The sequence below is a fragment of the Salmo trutta genome, chromosome 33 (genome assembly GCF_901001165.1).
Source record: "Salmo trutta chromosome 33, fSalTru1.1, whole genome shotgun sequence".
Taxonomy (NCBI): domain Eukaryota; kingdom Metazoa; phylum Chordata; class Actinopteri; order Salmoniformes; family Salmonidae; genus Salmo; species Salmo trutta.
The window spans coordinates 16,043,688-16,061,008 of record NC_042989.1 but is presented as its reverse complement, the minus strand read 5'-3'; the positions used below and the strand labels follow the sequence as shown (position 1 = coordinate 16,061,008).

The 17,321-nt window shown below is 40.6% G+C and overlaps 1 protein-coding gene and 1 long non-coding RNA gene across 2 annotated transcripts; both read right to left on the bottom strand.

Moving 5' to 3' along the window:
* Nucleotides 1-2,289: 2,289 nt before the first annotated feature.
* Nucleotides 2,290-8,896, bottom strand: eif4eb (eukaryotic translation initiation factor 4eb). The gene is made up of 7 exons (XM_029729950.1): nucleotides 8,809-8,896; nucleotides 7,882-7,982; nucleotides 6,767-6,862; nucleotides 6,525-6,588; nucleotides 4,815-4,928; nucleotides 4,511-4,650; nucleotides 2,290-4,283 (listed from the first exon to the last, which is right to left on the bottom strand). The coding sequence occupies exons 1-7, from the start codon at nucleotides 8,824-8,826 to the stop codon at nucleotides 4,169-4,171; spliced, it is 648 nt and encodes a 215-aa protein (XP_029585810.1). The 5' UTR covers nucleotides 8,827-8,896; the 3' UTR covers nucleotides 2,290-4,168.
* A 5,973-nt stretch (nucleotides 8,897-14,869) lies between these two features.
* Nucleotides 14,870-16,858, bottom strand: LOC115172122 (uncharacterized). The gene is made up of 2 exons (XR_003871382.1): nucleotides 16,285-16,858; nucleotides 14,870-15,193 (listed from the first exon to the last, which is right to left on the bottom strand). It is a non-coding gene; the product is annotated as an uncharacterized LOC115172122 (long non-coding RNA).
* Nucleotides 16,859-17,321: the final 463 nt, after the last annotated feature.

Genomic DNA, 17,321 nt, shown 5'->3' with positions numbered 1-17,321 from the left:
GAATGGTCTAAGATCCCTACCAACGTGTTCTCCAATCTCATAAAACATTTTAGAAAAAGGCTCAGTGTTGTTATCCTCGCAAGGGGAGGGTGTTGGAGTATTGAAAACAGGAGTGGCAATCATTTTGACCCCTATCTTTTTCAATTTTTTTATTTATTACTTGTTAAACAAAATGTCTTTCTCTGAGCAATTGTATTAGTATAAAACAATATCATTTCCCTTTAACATTTTTTCAAATAAAATAAAGCTCAGTATTTGAATTATTTATTTTATACAGTCTCTTTTGCTCTTCTTTATCAAGGCTGTCACGCCCTGATCGTAGAGAACCTTTTTATTTCTCTATTTGGGTAGGTCAGGGTGTGATTTGGGTGGGCATTCTAGATTATGTTTATCTAGTTTATTTTTTTCTATGTTGTGTTCTAGTTTATTTTTTCTATGTTGGGGGTTTTGTATGATTCCCAATTAGAGGCAGCTGGTCATCGTTGTCTCTAATTGGGGATCATATTTAAGTAGTTGGTTTTCCCACCTGTGTTTGTGGGAGATTATTTTGAGGTAGTGCATGTTGCATCGCTGTCGTCACGGTTTGTTTATAGTTTTTTGTTTGCTGGCTAAGTTTCACTTTCAAATAAAAGATGTGGAACGATCTTCACGCTGCGCCTTGGTCTTCTCCTACAAACGTATGTGACAAAGGCTGCCAGTAAATATGGACCTGACTGTAATTCTATAACAAAGGCATTAAACTAAATCCTTCGCACCTTGGAACACAACCTTACAAAGTCCTTAGATGGTTCTCTGATTATCCTTTCCATTCCCATAATCCCATATAACAAATTCTCCCATTGATCCTGACGGGAGTGAAATGAAAGCCCCGACCGGACCCTCTGGAAATTGATCACCTGTCATCCTCTCCACTATAGACTACAATACAAGGACAGACAGGAATAGATACGTAAACTCTTTAAACATGACTTTGTCTCCTGTGTGTATGCTAACATCTGCTGTCCTGAGAGCAATGCCATAGCACTATGATGTATTAAACGTACATGTACTGCTTTGGAATGCAGTATATGAGTTATGAATTAATTATTGTCCTGGTGCCCCCGTGAAATCAAATATGTTTTACAAATGATAAAGTCTTATACTCAGCTGGCCCCTCCACGGATTTTGTGTTAAATGCTCTACAACAAAGCTTTCTTAGTGTCTAACAAGCTTTCTCTGCCCTTAACCTTCTTCTGAACACCTCTAAAACAAATGTAATGTGGTTTGGTAAGAAAAATGCCCCTCACCCCACAGACGTGATTACTACCTCTGAGGGTTTAGAGCTTGATGTAGTCACCTCATACAAGTACTTGGGAGTATGGCTAGACGGTTCACTGTCCTTCTCTCAGCACATATCAAAGCCACAGGCTAAAGTTAAATCTAGACTTGGTTTCCTCTATCGTAATCGCTCCTCTTTCACCCTGCTACCAAACTAACCCTGATTCAGATGACCCTCCTACCCATGCTAGATTATGGAGACGTAATTTATAGATCAGCAGGTAAGGGTGCTCTCGAGCGGCTAGATGTTCTTTACCATTCGGCCATCAGATCTGCCACTAATGCTCCTTATAAGACACATCACTGCACTCTATACTCCTCTGTAAACTGGTCATCTCTGTATACCAGTTGCAAGACCTACTGTTTGATGCTTATTTATAAAACCCTCTTAGGTCGCACTCCCCCCATCTGAGATATTTACTGCAGCCCTCATCCTCCACATACAACACCCGTTCTGCCAGTCACATTCTGTTAAAGGTCCCCAGAGCACACACATCCCTGGGTCGTTCGTCTTTTCAGTTCGCTGCAGCTAGCGACTGGAACGAGCTGCAAGACACACTCAAACTGGACAGTTTTATCTCAATCTCCTCATTCAGACTCAATCATGGACACTCTTACTGACAGTTGTGGCTGCTTTGTGTGATGTATTGTTGTCTCTACCTTCTTACCCTTTGTGCTGTTGACTGTGCCCAATAATGTTTGTACCATGCTGTGCTGCTGCCATGTTGCGTTGCTACCATGTTGTCATGTTGTGTTGATGCTACGTTGTCTTAGGTCTCTCTTTACGTAGTGTTGTCTCTCTTGTCGTGATGTGTGTTTTGTCCTATATTTTATTTTTAATCCCAGTCTCCGTCCCCGCAGGAGGCCTTTTGGTAGGCGTCATTGTAAATAAGAATGTGTTCTTAACTGACTTGCCTAGTTAAATAAAGGTTAAATAAAACTTAAAAAATGAAGCACTCCTTATGTAGGTAACCTTGAAATAAAGTTTTATTGTTAATGGTTTGCTTTTGTTGGACTTCTTTATGTCTGATTCAAGGTCTACATTTCAAAATAACACCTCTGGAATAGACACCCACTGTGCGTGCAATTTTCTAAATTGTAGCCTTGCCCACATGATTAGCAACCTTGGCAGAAAGCCAAAAAGTCACCTGTTATCACTGGATCAGGCATTCATCTAGTTGATGCTGGTCTGCAGCAAACTGACAATCAAGGCCCCATACTGATTGGTCAAATAAGCACCTATACAAAGATTGGCTGTACTTTACTATGGGGTCATAGCACCCTCTAGATGGAAGAAAAGGAGATGCAACTTGGTGACTTCATTCAGATGAGTGAATTACTGACCCTAACAGTAAAGCAATTGGATAATACTTCAAACTGAAGTGCAAACCTCAGTTTATTTCTGAATTGGGAATAAAATACCCAAATGCATTTCATAATGTACAAATGTTGAACAGCAGTTATGAAAGTGACTGGTAGCACTTGTGTTTGGCCAAAAGAATGAAACATGCCTGGCATAATGGCAACTCATACTTTCATGTATTTGAGCGTTCTAATTTGGTGTCATGACATTGTCACGGGTTGCCATTGTTGTAGGCTTTCATGAAATGCCACAACAGGTAATATACTGTAGGTGTAGCTACTATAATATTGCTTTATACATTATTCAGCTCTACATTAAGTCTCTAGGGGTGACAGGGGCAGAACAACTAGCTCTGGCAATACAAGTGGCATAGAAAATTAGATTGTTTCCTGGGGTTGAAATGGCATATACGATATAATATTATTAGGCCCATATTATATCATTAAAAATGATCTGAAGTCACAGAAAAACTTTATTTAAAGACTCATTAGTGCTGTGTTTCCATTGCAGGCAGAAGCTCAAAACCAATCACTAATAAATGTATATATTGCAATACAGCATCACTGTAAGTCAAATATCAAACCATTTCTAACAAGGAATGTACAAATTACAAGTTGCAAAAAGTATTCCATAATATAAAAACAGCTTCTACCGAATTGCAAAACCAAAAAGTTTTAATCATGTAGTTAACAAAGACTAATTGAGTCATGAAATTATCAGAAAGGCTTGATTACATGCGCTTGAGGTTTAAAGGAGAAGTTGTTGTTTTTTTAACAACCAAATCCCTATTTTTGATGTAAATGGCATGTTATAGAAGGGCCCCTAAACTACACAACAAGGATGAAGAAGTGATTTGCTGGTTGGGGTAAGTTTCTCAAAAACAAGTGAAATCACAAAAAAGGATATTCTATAACATGTAATTTAACATAAAAAACAATAAGAGATCTGGTTGCAAAAAATAAAAATTACAAAAAACAAATCACCTTTAAGGCCATAGCACAGAACAAGTAAAACAAAATGCTAAAAAGCAAATTGGTATAATAAATTAAAAAAGTATATCATTAAGGATTACAGCAATTACAATGCTGTATACAAGGGCACTGAGAATTGTTTTATTTTTGCATTCCAAATGAATTCCCTGCCATTAAATAAATCAACAAAATTATTTTCTTTATAAGAGCACTCAGAACATCTACTGTGAACAGTCTTCATTTGCATTTTGAGGTTTGCATGTTCACCTGTGTGGCTATGACATGTGGATTAATAGCATTGGCAGGTGTGTGTGGGGGGGGGGGGGGGTGTTCCAGAGAAAGTAGTGTGTCCCGTTAATAAAGTTTTTCCTGTGTTCACAGGTCTAGGGCTGTTTCTGTCGAAGCTTTGGTATATAGTCATGAGTTTTTCCCAGATTTTGTCACGCAGCCATTGCAGTTAAGTAAACAAAACCTACCCACAATGAAAAGTAGACAAAACAAGGCACACGGATCATTTTCAGACAACAAACTTGTTTTTGGTGGTGGAGCCGCTCTTTGTGGCGGTGTCAGAGTGGGACTGGTAGCCAATGGTCATCTTCATAGGGATTCCCAACCGCTCCTTATAGACTCTCCTGTTGACACACACAGGGCAATGAGACGGGAGGTGGTAGCGAAATAAAATTAAAAAATGTATTGATCTTAGTAATTTAACCAAAGGCAAAATAATTTTGAAATACTAAGACTATACACTCTTTAGTAAGTCAATACATTTTCCTGCGGAGTCCGTTTTATAAAGCAAGAGCAAAGTTGGAACGCTAACTACACTAAGAAACATTGACTTCAAATTGATCCGACTTACCCTATGTGTGTTATGGCTTCCCTGTTGTCAAAGTCTGCTGTCCAGATGGCGATTTTGTCTCCTTTAGTGCGAATATTGACTACTGCGCCACACACTTCGTCACTATAGTCATCGAACGCCTCCCCAACAAGGCAGAGAAGCTGGACAGGTGATGTGCCCGGAAAGAATATGGAACCATACATTAACATTTCAGTGGCATCACAGAATTCCTTAATCCAGCTACACAGTTAGAAGCTGGAGGCTGTATTTCATTCCAAAATGTCCACACACGCACACACTGAGACATATACCCACACGAACTCACTGTTTCTAGCCAGAAGCGGTCCAGGTCTTGTCTCCTCTGCTGCTTGTTGAGCGTGATCAGCCAACGCCCACCTCGCTTGTTCCGTTCATCCTCCCACATGGGCTCAATGCCATCCTGTCACACCAGAGGAGACACAGCTTTTTTTTTCTCACCTTTATTTAACCAGGTGGGCTAGTTGAGAACAAGTTCTCATATGCAACTGCAACCTGGCCAAGATAAAGTATAGCAATTCGACACATACAACAACACAGAGTTACACATGGAATAAACAAAGCATACAGTCAATAATATAGTAGAACAAAAGAAAACAAAAAGTCTATATACAGTGAGTGCAAATGAGGTAAGTTAAGGCAATAAATAGGCCATGGTGGCGAAGTAATTACAACATAGCAATTAAACACTGGAATGGTAGATGTGCAGAAGATGAATGTGCAAGTAGAGATACTGGGGTGCAAAGGAGCAAGATAAATAAATAAATACAATATGGGGATGAGGTAGGTAGATAGATGGGATGTTTACAGATGGGCTATGTACAGGTGCAGTGATCTGTGAGCTGCTCTGACAGCTGGTGCTTAAAGCTAGTGAGGGAGATATGAGTCTCCAGCTTCAAAGATTTTTGCAGTTCGTTCCAGTCATTGGCAGCAGAGAACTGGAAGGAAAGGCGGCCAAACGAGGAATTGGCTTTGGGAGTGACCAGTGAGATATACCTGCTGGAGCGCGTGCTACGAGTGGGTGCTGCTATGGTGACCAGTGAGCTGAGATAAGGCGGGGCTTTACCTAGCAGAGACTTGTAGATAACCTGTAGCCAGTGGGTTTGGCGACGAGTATGAAGCGAGGGCCAACCAACGAGAGCGTACAGGTCGCAATGGTGGGTAGTGTATGAGGTTTTGGTGACAAAACGGATGGCACTGTGATAGACTGCATCCAGTTTGTTGAGTAGAGTGTTGGAGGCTATTTTATAGATGACATCACCGAAGTCGAGGATCGGTAGGATGGTCAGTTTTACGAGGGTATGTTTGGCAGCATGAGTGAAGGATGCTTTGTTGCGATAAAGAAAGCCGATTCTAGATTTAATTTTGGATTGGAGATGCTTAATGTGAGTCTAGAAGGAGAGTTTACAGTCTAACCAGACACCCAGGTATTTGTAGTTGTCCACGTATTCTAAGTCAGAGCCATCCAGAGCAGTGATGCTGGACGGGCGAGCAGTGATCGATTGAATAGCATGCATTTAGTTTTACTTGCGTTTAAGAGCAGTTGGAGGCCACGGAAGGAGAGTTGTATGGCATTGAAGCTCGTCTGGAGGTTAGATAACACAGTGTCCAAAGAGGGGCCAGAAGTATACAGAATGGTGTCGTCTGCGTAGAGGTGGACCAGAGAATCACCAGCAGCAAGAGTAACATCATTGATGTATACAGAGAAGAGAGTCGGCCCGAGAATTGAACCCTGTGGCACACCCATAGAGACTGCCAGAGATCCGGACAACAGGCCCTCCGATTTGACACACTGAACTCTATCAGAGAAGTAGTTGGTAAACCAGGCGAGGCAATCATTACTTGGTTTAAAACCACAGGAGAAGATGCTATGGCTGAACAGTCCTGAACAATTTCCTTCCAGGCACACTTTACAATTAGGCTTAGTTGCAAAGATACCATGAAGTTAAATGGAATAAAATGGCTTCCTTGTTCTCTTTTTGAAATGCCACAAACCTACCTTAAAGAGGGAGTAGTCGCATCCAGATATCAGATTGCTTGACAACTGAATATGATTATACAGACTGAAATGACAAGATAATGTTCTTAGTACAACACACACAATTGCAGTATAGTTGGAAGGAACTGAACACTATCAGAATGATGAAAGAAGACATGTTGGTATAATCTCCAATTATCCTTTTCATACTCATTCAATCCATGTCATCAAAAACCTTTAACTTTAGTCTAATTGATACTTACGCCCAGAAATCTTCAACCGTGTCAAACTTTGAGATGAGGCGGAGGTTTGCCTGCCATGTTTTGGTCTTATCATTTTTGAAGAACCAGAGAGACCATCTGTTGGGGCAAAACAGAAATGGGATTTGCATAAAGTAAACACTGGCTAATTAAACGGCTGGTAAACAAACGTAATCAACAGCCCATAAGCCTCAAAGCAAATTAGGAAGTTATGGATGATGGGGGGGGGGAATTGACACATGGTTCAACACTTACTAGCTATAACAATAAAGTGAGTCGCACCAGTCAAAACTGGTTCACCTACTCTTCATCTCACAAAGACACGGTGGCTGGAACCAAAAATATCGATTTTGAACTAATAAAACCAAACAACAGATTTCCACCAGTCTAATGTCCATTGCTAGTGTTTCTTGATCCAAGCAAGTCTCTTTGGTGTCCTTTAGTAGTGGTTTCTTGCAGCAATTTGACCATGAAGGCCTGATTCACGCAGTCTCCTCTGAAAAGTTTATGTTGAGATGTGTCTGTTACTTGAACTCTGTGAAGCATTTATTTGGGCTGCAATCTGAGGTGCAGTTAACTCTAATTAACTTATCCTCTGCAGCAGAGGTAACTCTGGGTCTTCCTTTCCTGTGGCGGTCCTCATGACAGCCAGTTTCATCATAGCGCTTGATGGTTTTTGCGACTGCACTTGAAGAAACGTTAAAAGTTCTTGAAATGTTCCACATTGGCTGACCTTCATGTCTTAAAGTCATGATGGTCTGTCATTTCTCTTTGCTTATTTGAGCTGTTCTTGCCATAATATGGACTTGGTCATCTACCAAATATGGATATCTTCTGTATACCACCCCTACCTTGTCACAACTGATTGGCTCAAATGCATTGAGGAAAGAAATTCCACAAATTAACAAGGCACACATGTTAATTGAAATGCATTCCAGGTGACTACCTCATGAAGCTGGTTGAGAGAATACCAAGAGTGTGCAAAGCTGTCATCAAGGCAAAGGGTGGCTACTTTGAAGAATCTCAAATATATAAAAAAGTTTCACAGGTAAACTTTCCTTACCACAGAGTAGCAGCCTGTAATGGTCATCAAAGAGCAGAAGCCTGAGTCAACTTACTTGTTCTGTAGGGGGTGTTTGATGTAGGTCTCAGGGCTCACGATCTCCAGACCAGTCTCTGCTTCTTCTTCAACATGTTGGGGTGGATTTAAATTGATTTCCTAGTGGAAAACAATTTGAAATTAGTAAGGAGCATGATCTTGCAGGACTGCCATGTCTTGGGTCATTGGTAAGTTTGATTGTTTTTAAAATAAATAAATAAAATATATATATATATAGCTGGGTTGAACGTGAGTATAGTGTAATATTACATAATAATACAAAACAAGACATATAGGTAATGACATCGGACTTTAGTTTTTTGCAACATAATTTCCAGACTCTATTTACATAGGCTAGATGGTCCAACAGTATTTTAAATCAATGAAATAAACAGTTTACTTTCATCTATGGTGTAAATACTGTTGTGCGTAAATGTTTTGCACCAGCCATAATGATTGGGCAAGTTGGTGAACTGTCTAGCAGCTAGTTAGCTAGCGAGCCTAAAGTGGAAGCAACAGACTAGTCCCAAGAAAGCCAAAGCTGACAACTAGCTAATTATACCATTTATAGTGCACTTTCTCTTTCATTAAAACACATTTGTTTGACAAAATACATAATGTTAGAAATGTACTACTAACATGTAGGTACGCGCAAATGCCCGACGAGTGAATTTAACAGCTGTGACAACATTTACCAAACGTGTTGTTCGTTAGCTACAGTAGGCGATTCACATAACTAGTGTACATTCCCCTCTCAGTTGTCTTTGCACAACTGGCACAAAAAGTTTCTACAAGGGCAAGAATATCCGAAAATATGACCATGTAAACATTCATTTCCTTCGAATTGATTAGATTCGAGCTATTAATATTACATTCTGGATAACAATGTATACTGGACAACGGATTCCAATAACGTTATAAAATAATTGTCGGTAAAGGTACTCACCGGTTCCGCGGTCGCCATCTTATGAGTCTCTGTGTAGAACGCTGAAATTCATTGGACCAGATAGGAAGAGAGAGGGATAACGGTCGTCACTAGTTACCACAGCCACAAAGTCATAAACCCCGCCTATTTCTTAAATGTATGTTCTTAAAACGCGATTTTAAACCTAACCCTAACCTTAACCACACTGATAACCGTGTGCCTAACCCTAACCGTGTGCCTAACCCTAACCTTAAATTAAGGCCAAAATGTTTTTTTTTTTAAAAAATTTATTGTCTACTTACTATATAGTCAATTTTGACTTTGTCTGTGGTAACTAGGGATACCTGGGCCCAAAATCTGTTTTCTCCAGCAGGTGGCGTTTTTTTGTGTTGCTCACCAAGCGACGAGTATTTTTTATGGAGGTTGATGAGTGTCGAATTTGGTAAACACAAATTGAATGGTTTATTTTCTACGTGTGGCTTATTTGATCAATAGAAGTTGAGTAATTATTAGGTTGTGACGAGTGTATTGATAGAAGTAGGACACGTGACATCCCAGCAACTTTGAGAAAAAACACTTTATATCGCTCGTTACCACAGCCACAAAGTCATAATCCAAGTGTATTTCTACAATTTAACTTCGTAAAATGTGATTTTAAACCTAACCCTAACCTTACCTACAGTGCTAACTTTATGCCTAATCCCAGCCGTTAAATATGTTTTTACGATAGACAATATTGACTTTGTGGCTGGGGTAACTAGTGGAAGCCATTGTGCCTGTTGTTCACACGCATTATCTGCCCTTCGCATTGGCTAGAATGGTCTTGCCTTCCATTTTTTAAATACATTTATTAGAGCCAAAGATTATGGATATACTGACAAGATACATATCTCAGTCTCTGCCCTAACAATGAGAATCGTTATCCACAAAGCGGCAAGGCGAGATGTCTAGCTCCCGCCTATCCTTTCTTTGGATTGGTGGATACATCTCATTATTGTAATCTTCTTTTGAATATTCGATGAGGTTGTTGCCCTCTACCACCTACATTTAATGCAGAGATGCCAGGCTATTAGCCTCGTATCATTAATATGTATAGCCATCTCCAGACAACTCTGATATAAAGTGTTGTTTCTCAAAGTTACCTTTATTTCTGTAATTGTGAATTAAACAAGCAATACTAATCATCAAAGAAGATATATTTTTATTGTGTAACTAATCAGAAATTACATGACTTGTGCTCACAGTCAACAAATCACAGCTTTATTGTACACACAAATGCACTTCATTTCAGCCTACAAAATAACCAGCCAAGGTGGTCACAAGTGATGCACAGGCGCAGGTCGAGTGGGTTTAGGGTCAGTAAAGTTGAAGTTCTCCCTCACTAACTTTAAGCAACAGCTATCTGAGCAGCTTACCAATCGCTGCAGCTGTACACAGCCCATCTATAAATAGCCCATCCAACTACCTACCTCATCAACATATTGTTTTTATTTACTTTTTTTTGCTCTTTTGCACACCAGTATTTCTACTTGCACATCATCATCTGCACATCTATCACTCCAGTGTTCATTTGCTGAATTGTAATTACTTCGCTAATATGGCCTATTTATTGCTTTACCTCCTTACTCCATTTGCACACACTATATATAGATTTTTCTATTGTGTTATTGACTGCACTTTTGTTTATCCCACGTGTAACTCTGTGTTGTTGTATTTTGTCACACTGCTTTGCTTTATCTTGGCCAGGTCGCAGTTGTAAATGAGAACTTGTTCTCAACTGGCCTACCTGGTTAAATAAAGGTGAAATAAAAAAAATATTGTGTGGATGAAGAGCGTGTGAGTTTAGGGCGGGTTGAATAAACAGAAAACAATAGCCTGCCTTAAAACATCTAAAAATATCTAATTCTTGTGCAATTTACAATACCAGTCAAAAGTTTTAGAACACCTAATCATTCAAGGGTTTTTCTTTATTTTCACTATTTTGTACATTGTAAAATAATAGTGAAGACATCAAAACTATGAAATAACACATGTGGAATAAGTCGTGAAGAGGGCACGACAAAACCTATTCCCCCTCAGGAGACTGAAAAGATTTGGCATGGATCCTCAGATCCTCAAAAGGTTCTACAGCTGCAACATCGAGAGCATCCTGACTGGTTGCATCACTTCCTGGTATGGCAACAGGAGTGCGTACGGCCCAGTACATCACTGGGGCTAAGCTGCCTGTCATCCAGGACCTCTACACCAGGCGGTGTCAGAGGAAGGCCCTAAAAATTGTCAAAGATCCCAGCCACCCCAGTCATAGAATGTTCTATCTGCTACCGCATGGCAAGCAGACCGGAGCACCAAGTCTAGGACCAAAAGGCTTCTCAACAGCTTTTACCCCCAAGCCATAAGACTCCTGAACAGGTAATCAAATGGCAACCCGGACTCTTTGCATTGCCCCCCTCCCCCCTCTTTTACACATAGTCACTTTAACTATACATTGATGTACATATTACCTCAATTAGCCCGACTAACCGGTGCCCCAACACATCGGCTACCCGGACTATTTGCATTGTGTCCCGGCACCCCCCACCCGCCAACCCCTCTTTTACGCTGCTGCTACTCTCCGTTTATCATCTATGCATAGTCACTTTAACTATACCTACAGCTGAAGTCAGAAGTTTACATGCACCTTAGCCAAATACATTTAAACTCAGTTTTTCACAATTCCTGACACTTAATCCCAATAACAATTCTCTGTCTTAGGTCAGTTAGGATCACCACTTTATTTTAAGAATGTGAAATGTCAGAATAATAGTAGAGTGAATTATTTATTTCAGCTTTTATTTCTTTCATCACATTCCCAGTGGGTCAGAAGTTTACATACACTCAATTAGTATTTGGTAGCATTGCCTTTAAAATGTTTAACTTGGGTCAAACCTTTCGGGTAGCCTTCCACAAGCTTCCCACAATAAGTTGGGTGAATTTTGGCCCATTCCTCCTGACAGAGCTGGTGTAAATGAGTCAGGTTTGTAAGCCTCCTTGCTTTCAGTTCTGCCCACAAATTTTATATAGGATGATGTCAGGGCTTTGTGATGGCCACTCTAATACCTTGACTTTGTTGTCCTTAAGCCATTTTGCCACAACTTTGGAAGTATGCTTGGGGTCATTGTCCATTTGGAAGACCCATTTGCGACCAAGCTTTAACTTCCTGACTGATGTCTTGCGATGTTGCTTCAATAAATCCACATAGTTGACCTTTCTCATGATGCCATCTATTTTGTGAAGTGCACCAGTCCCTCCTGCAGCAAAGCACCCCACAACATGATGCTGCCACCCCCGTGCTTCACGGTTGGGATGGTGTTCTTCGGCTTGCAAGCCTCACCCTTTTTTCTCAAAACATAACGATGGTCATTATGGCCAAACAGTTATATTTTTGATTCATCAGACCAGAGGACATTTCTCCAAAAAGTACGATATTTGTCCCCATGTGCAGTTGCAAACCGTAGTCTGGCTTTTTTATGGCGGTTTTGGAGCAGTGGCTTCTTCCTTGCTGAGCGGCCTTTCAGGTTATGTCGATATAGGACTCATTTTACTGTGGATATAGATACTTTTGTACCTGTTTCCTCCAGCATCTTCACAAGGTCCTTTGCTGTTGTTCTGGGATTGATTTGCACTTTTCGCACCAAGGTACGTTAATCTCTAGGAGACAGAACGTGTCTCCTTCCTGAGCAGTATGACGGCTGCATGGTCCCATGGTGTTTATACTTGCGTACTATTGTTTGTACAGATGAACGTGGTACCTTCAGGCATTTGGAAATTGCTCCCAAGGATGAACCAGACTTGTGGAGGTCTACAATTTTTTTTCTGAGGTCTTGGCTGATTTATTCTGATTTTCCCATGATGTCAAACAAAGAGGCACTGAGTTTGAAGTTAGGCCTTGAAATACATCCACAGGTACACCTCCAATTGACTCAAATTATGTCAATTGCCTGTCAGAAGCTTCTAAAGCCATGACATCATTGTCTGGAATTTTCCAAGCTGTTTAAAGGCACAGTCAACTTAGTGAATGTTAACTTCTGACCCACTGGAATTGTGATGCAATAAATTATAAGTGAAATAATCTGTCTGTAAACAATTGTTGGAAAAATGACTTGTGTCATGCACAAAGTAGATGTCCTAACCGACTTGCCAAAACTATAGTTTGTTAACAAGACATTTGTGGAGTGGTTGAAAAACGAATTTTAATGACTCCAACATAAGTGTATGTAAACTTCTGACTTCAACTGTACATGTACATATTACCTCAATTAGCCCGACTAACTGGTGCCCCCGCGCATTGACTCTGTACCGGTACCACCTGTATATAGCCTCGCTACTGTTATTTTCACTGTCATTTTACAGTTTAAAAAAAACATTCTTTACTTATCTATTGTTTACCTAAAACCTATTTTTTTTAGAAAAAATTGCACTGTTGGTTAGGGCTTGCAAGTAAGCATTTCACTGTAACCTGTTGTATTCGGTGCACGTGACAAATACACTTTGATTTGATTTTAGTAACCAAAAAAGTGTTTAACAAATCAAAATATAATTTATATTTGAGATTCTTCAAATAGCCACCCTTTGCCTTGATGACAGCTTTGCAAACTCTTGGCATTCTCTCAACAGGAATTCGCTTCAACTGGAATGCTTTTCCAACAGTCTTGAAGGAGTTTCCACATATGCTGAGCACTTGTTGGCTGCTTTTCCTTCACTCTGCGGTCCGACTCATCCCAAACCTTCTCAATTTGGTTGAGGTCGGGGGATTGTGGAGGCCAGGTCACCTGATGCAGCACTCAATCACTCTCCTTCTTGGTCAAATAGCCCTTACACAGCCTGGAGGTGTGTTGGGTCATTATCCTGTTGAAAAACAAATGATAGTCCCACTAAGCCCAAACCAGATGGGATGGCGTATCGCTGCAGAATGATGTGGTAGCCATGCCGGTTGAGTGCACCTTGAATTCTAAATAAATCAGTGTCACCAGTAAAGCACCACACCATAACACCTCCTCCTCCATGCTTTACGGTGGGAAATACACATACAGAGATCATCCGTTCACCCACACTGTGTCTCACAAAGACACGGCAGTTGGAACCAAAAATCTCCAATTTGGACTCCAGACCAAAGGACAAATTTCCACCAGTCTAATGTCCATTGCTCTTGTTTCTTGGTCCAAGCAAGTCTCTTCTTCTTAGTGGTGTCCTTTAGTAGTGTTTTTGTTTTTGCAGCAATTCGACCTTAAAGGCCTGATTCACACAGTCTCCTCTGAACAGTTGATGTTGAGATGTGTCTGTTACTTGAACTCTGTGAAGCATTTATTTGGGCTGCAATTTCTGAGGCTGGTAACTCTAATGAACTTATGCTCTGCAGAAGAGAGATCTCTGGGTCTTCCATTCTTGTGGCGGTCCTCATGAGAGCCAGTTTCATTGTAGCACTTGATGGTTTTTGCGACTGCACTTGAAGAAACTTTCAAAGTTCTTGAAATATTCTGTGTTGACTGACCTTCATGTGTTAAAGTAATGATGGACTGTCTTTTCCATAATATAGACTTGGTCTTCTACCAAATAGGGATATCTTCTGTATACTGCCCCTACCTTGTCAGAACACAACTGATTAGCTCAAACGTATTAAGGAAAGAAATTCCACAAATTAACTTTGATCAAGGCACGCTGGTTAATTGAAATGCATTCCAGGTGACTACCTCATGAAGCTGGTTGAGAGAATGCCAAAAATATATTTGGATTTGTTGGAACACTTTTTTGGTTACTACATGATTCCAAATGTGTTATTTCATAGTTTTGATGTCTTCACTATATTTCTACAATATAGAAAATAGTAAAAATAAAGAAAAACCCTGTAATGAGTAGGTGTGTCCAAACTCTTGACTGGTACTGTATATATTAAAAAATATATATATTTTCATTTATTATTTTCCCCCAATCCTACCACCCCTCTCCTAACTGGAGTAAACTAATGGACAACAACACTTAGGCTTCTACTTCCAGCTTATACATACTATATCAATTTACAGACACAATGTAGTTTACAATAGTTATCTTGTCTTTTAAATCGGACTTTATTAGTATAATGAGTAATCCAGGAATGTCGCAAGTCAATTTACATAAGAAACTCTACAGAGCACCGAAATTACTTCTGGACACAAATAGTGGGGGGGCTCCTCCTCCTCACCACTCCATTCATACAGTCCCATTTTTACCACATTCTTGCCGGGATAAGCCTCTTATATCTCCCTTGCACATGCCGGCAAGTGTAGGAGTGGAGTAGCAGGCTGCTGTCCAATGGTAGGTCAGGGATCCAGGAGTGACGGACAGGTTCCGGGTTGTTGGGGGCCGAGGCCAAGAGACCCACACAGTTACTGCTCTTAGACGGAGGGGGTCATAGAGGTAGTGGGGTTAGTATGTGTGTTTGTGGTGCAGTGTAAGTTGGCTACGGGAATAGGCCTAGGTGTCTGTAGCCTAGTCCCAGCTGTGTGGTCTTGCCAACTCCATTGCTGTCATTGTCAAGCCAAACATTTGGCATCACCATTAGTGACAAGGAGTTGGAATGATGGCACCAACAAACTGGGACTCAGGGTAAGAATATGTGAGTGAGTGAGTGAGTGAGTGAGTGAGTGAGTGAGTGAGTGAGTGAGTGAGTGAGTGAGTGAGTGAGAATTTCGTGGCGAGAACTGAACAGTGGAAGATATCTCTCTTCCTATCTGTGTTGTCATAGTTTCTTATCCCTCAGGTGAAATATTTCAGACAATGTAAATAATCTGTACTCCCCCTCAGTGTTAGAGAAGATGAGAGAGAATATTAAAAGGCAGGTATCTTACATCAACGGTTAGCAAGTTGGGCAAGTAACTGAAACGTCGCTGGTTCGAATCCCCAAGGTGAAAAATCTGTCTGTGCTGTTGAGCAAGGTACTTTTAAACCCTAATTGGACATGTTAGTCACTCTGGATAAGAGCTTCTGCTAAATGACAAAAATTGTAAATCAGTCAGAATGGGAAGGAAGAAGATACTACCATCTTGTGGCAGTTGCAGACTGATAGTCAACATACATTTTTTGGAAAAGGGGGTCAGATCAAATAGGCCTACACATTTCATTTCCCATGGAATGAGCCTTGAGTAAATAAGTAAAGCATGTGTGTGAATCTGTATGTGTGTTTGGGGAGGGGATGTTAAGCCTGCTTGTTGTAGTACAGTACTGTAGTACAGTACTGTAGTCTTCCCTGTAGCTCAGTTGGTAGAGCATGGTGTTTGCAACACCAGGGTTGTGGGTTCGATTCCCACGGGGGGCCAGCACAGAAAAAAAAAAATTGTATGAAATGTATGCATTCACTACTGTAAGTCGCTCTGGATAAGAGCGTCTGCTAAATGACTAAAATGTAAAAAGTGTGTGTGTGTGTGTGTGTGTGTGTGTGTGCGTGTGTGTCTCTTTGTGTGTTGTCCTTCTTCATCCATTTCTCACCTGTTCCTGAGTCCGTTGCTGAGGCTGCCTCCTACCAGTGTCTGTTGGGAGGGCTGAGCTGCTATCTACTCTGCCTTCTCTGGCCCCCGGGGATGGACTGGCATGGGCACCAGCTCAACACCGACAGCTGCTCCTCCTGCCTCTGCCTCTCCGCCTAGACCAGCACCCAGAGAACACTACCACCTCACAGCCTGGCCCAATGCAGCCAGGCCACTGGGGAAATAAGAGCAGAAGACAACATTATACAACAACAACAACAGGCCACTGGAGAGATGGACAGAGAAGAAGTCAATAAAGGACAGGGTAATGTTTAGAAGACACAATAAGTAAGAAAAAACAGTGAAATAGGAGGTAGAATACTATCTGAACTTGTGAAATATCAAATGTTTTTTGTTTGCAACATGTTTTGTTATGGTGTGTGCCGTAATGAACACAACCCAGCTTCAATAAAAAAACATAAAGGACAGCATCAACAGGGTTGAGTTCAGATGGATGACAATGCACACACTGAAGATAGTAGAAGGCCAAATGTAATGAATACAGGTGATATGATTAATTGCTAGACCTACCTGGCAGAGAGACACATAAGATAATATCTAGACAATTTCTTTATATCTGAACTTTCGACAATGTTGTTCTCTACTGAACACAGCCCGGGCACACACACCCACTTTACAAGACAGAAAGAGAGGTGAGCGACAACACCTAGATGGAACCAAACCAGGTTATCCCAATCATTTGGTGTGTGTGTGTGTGAATATATGGACAATGGAGGAGGTATATATAATATAAAACCACTTCTAACAGTATTTTTCCTGTTTAACGCCTTAAATATGCGCCATTGCCCATCTATCTCATCTTTCTATTTGTAACTAGCTAAACTAACGTTAGCTAACCAAGCTAGTTTACTAGCTAGCTGATCGTTTTATGAACATAACTTGTGAGCATCGCATTCAGATGAGCTTTAAAATATATATATTTATCCCCATTTCCGATGATCCATTGATCCCATCCATGATGTCTTGACGGCTGTGTTG

Excerpts from the sequence above, each read along its gene's own strand:
- eif4eb (XM_029729950.1), bottom strand. Across the intron at positions 4,651-4,814 it reads ACCGCTTCTGGCTAGAAACA|CTTCTCTGCCTTGTTGGGGA; the intron begins GTGAGTTCGTGT and ends TCACCTGTCCAG. Across the intron at positions 4,284-4,510 it reads GAAGCCATAACACACATAGG|GAGAGTCTATAAGGAGCGGT; the intron begins GTAAGTCGGATC and ends GTGTGTCAACAG.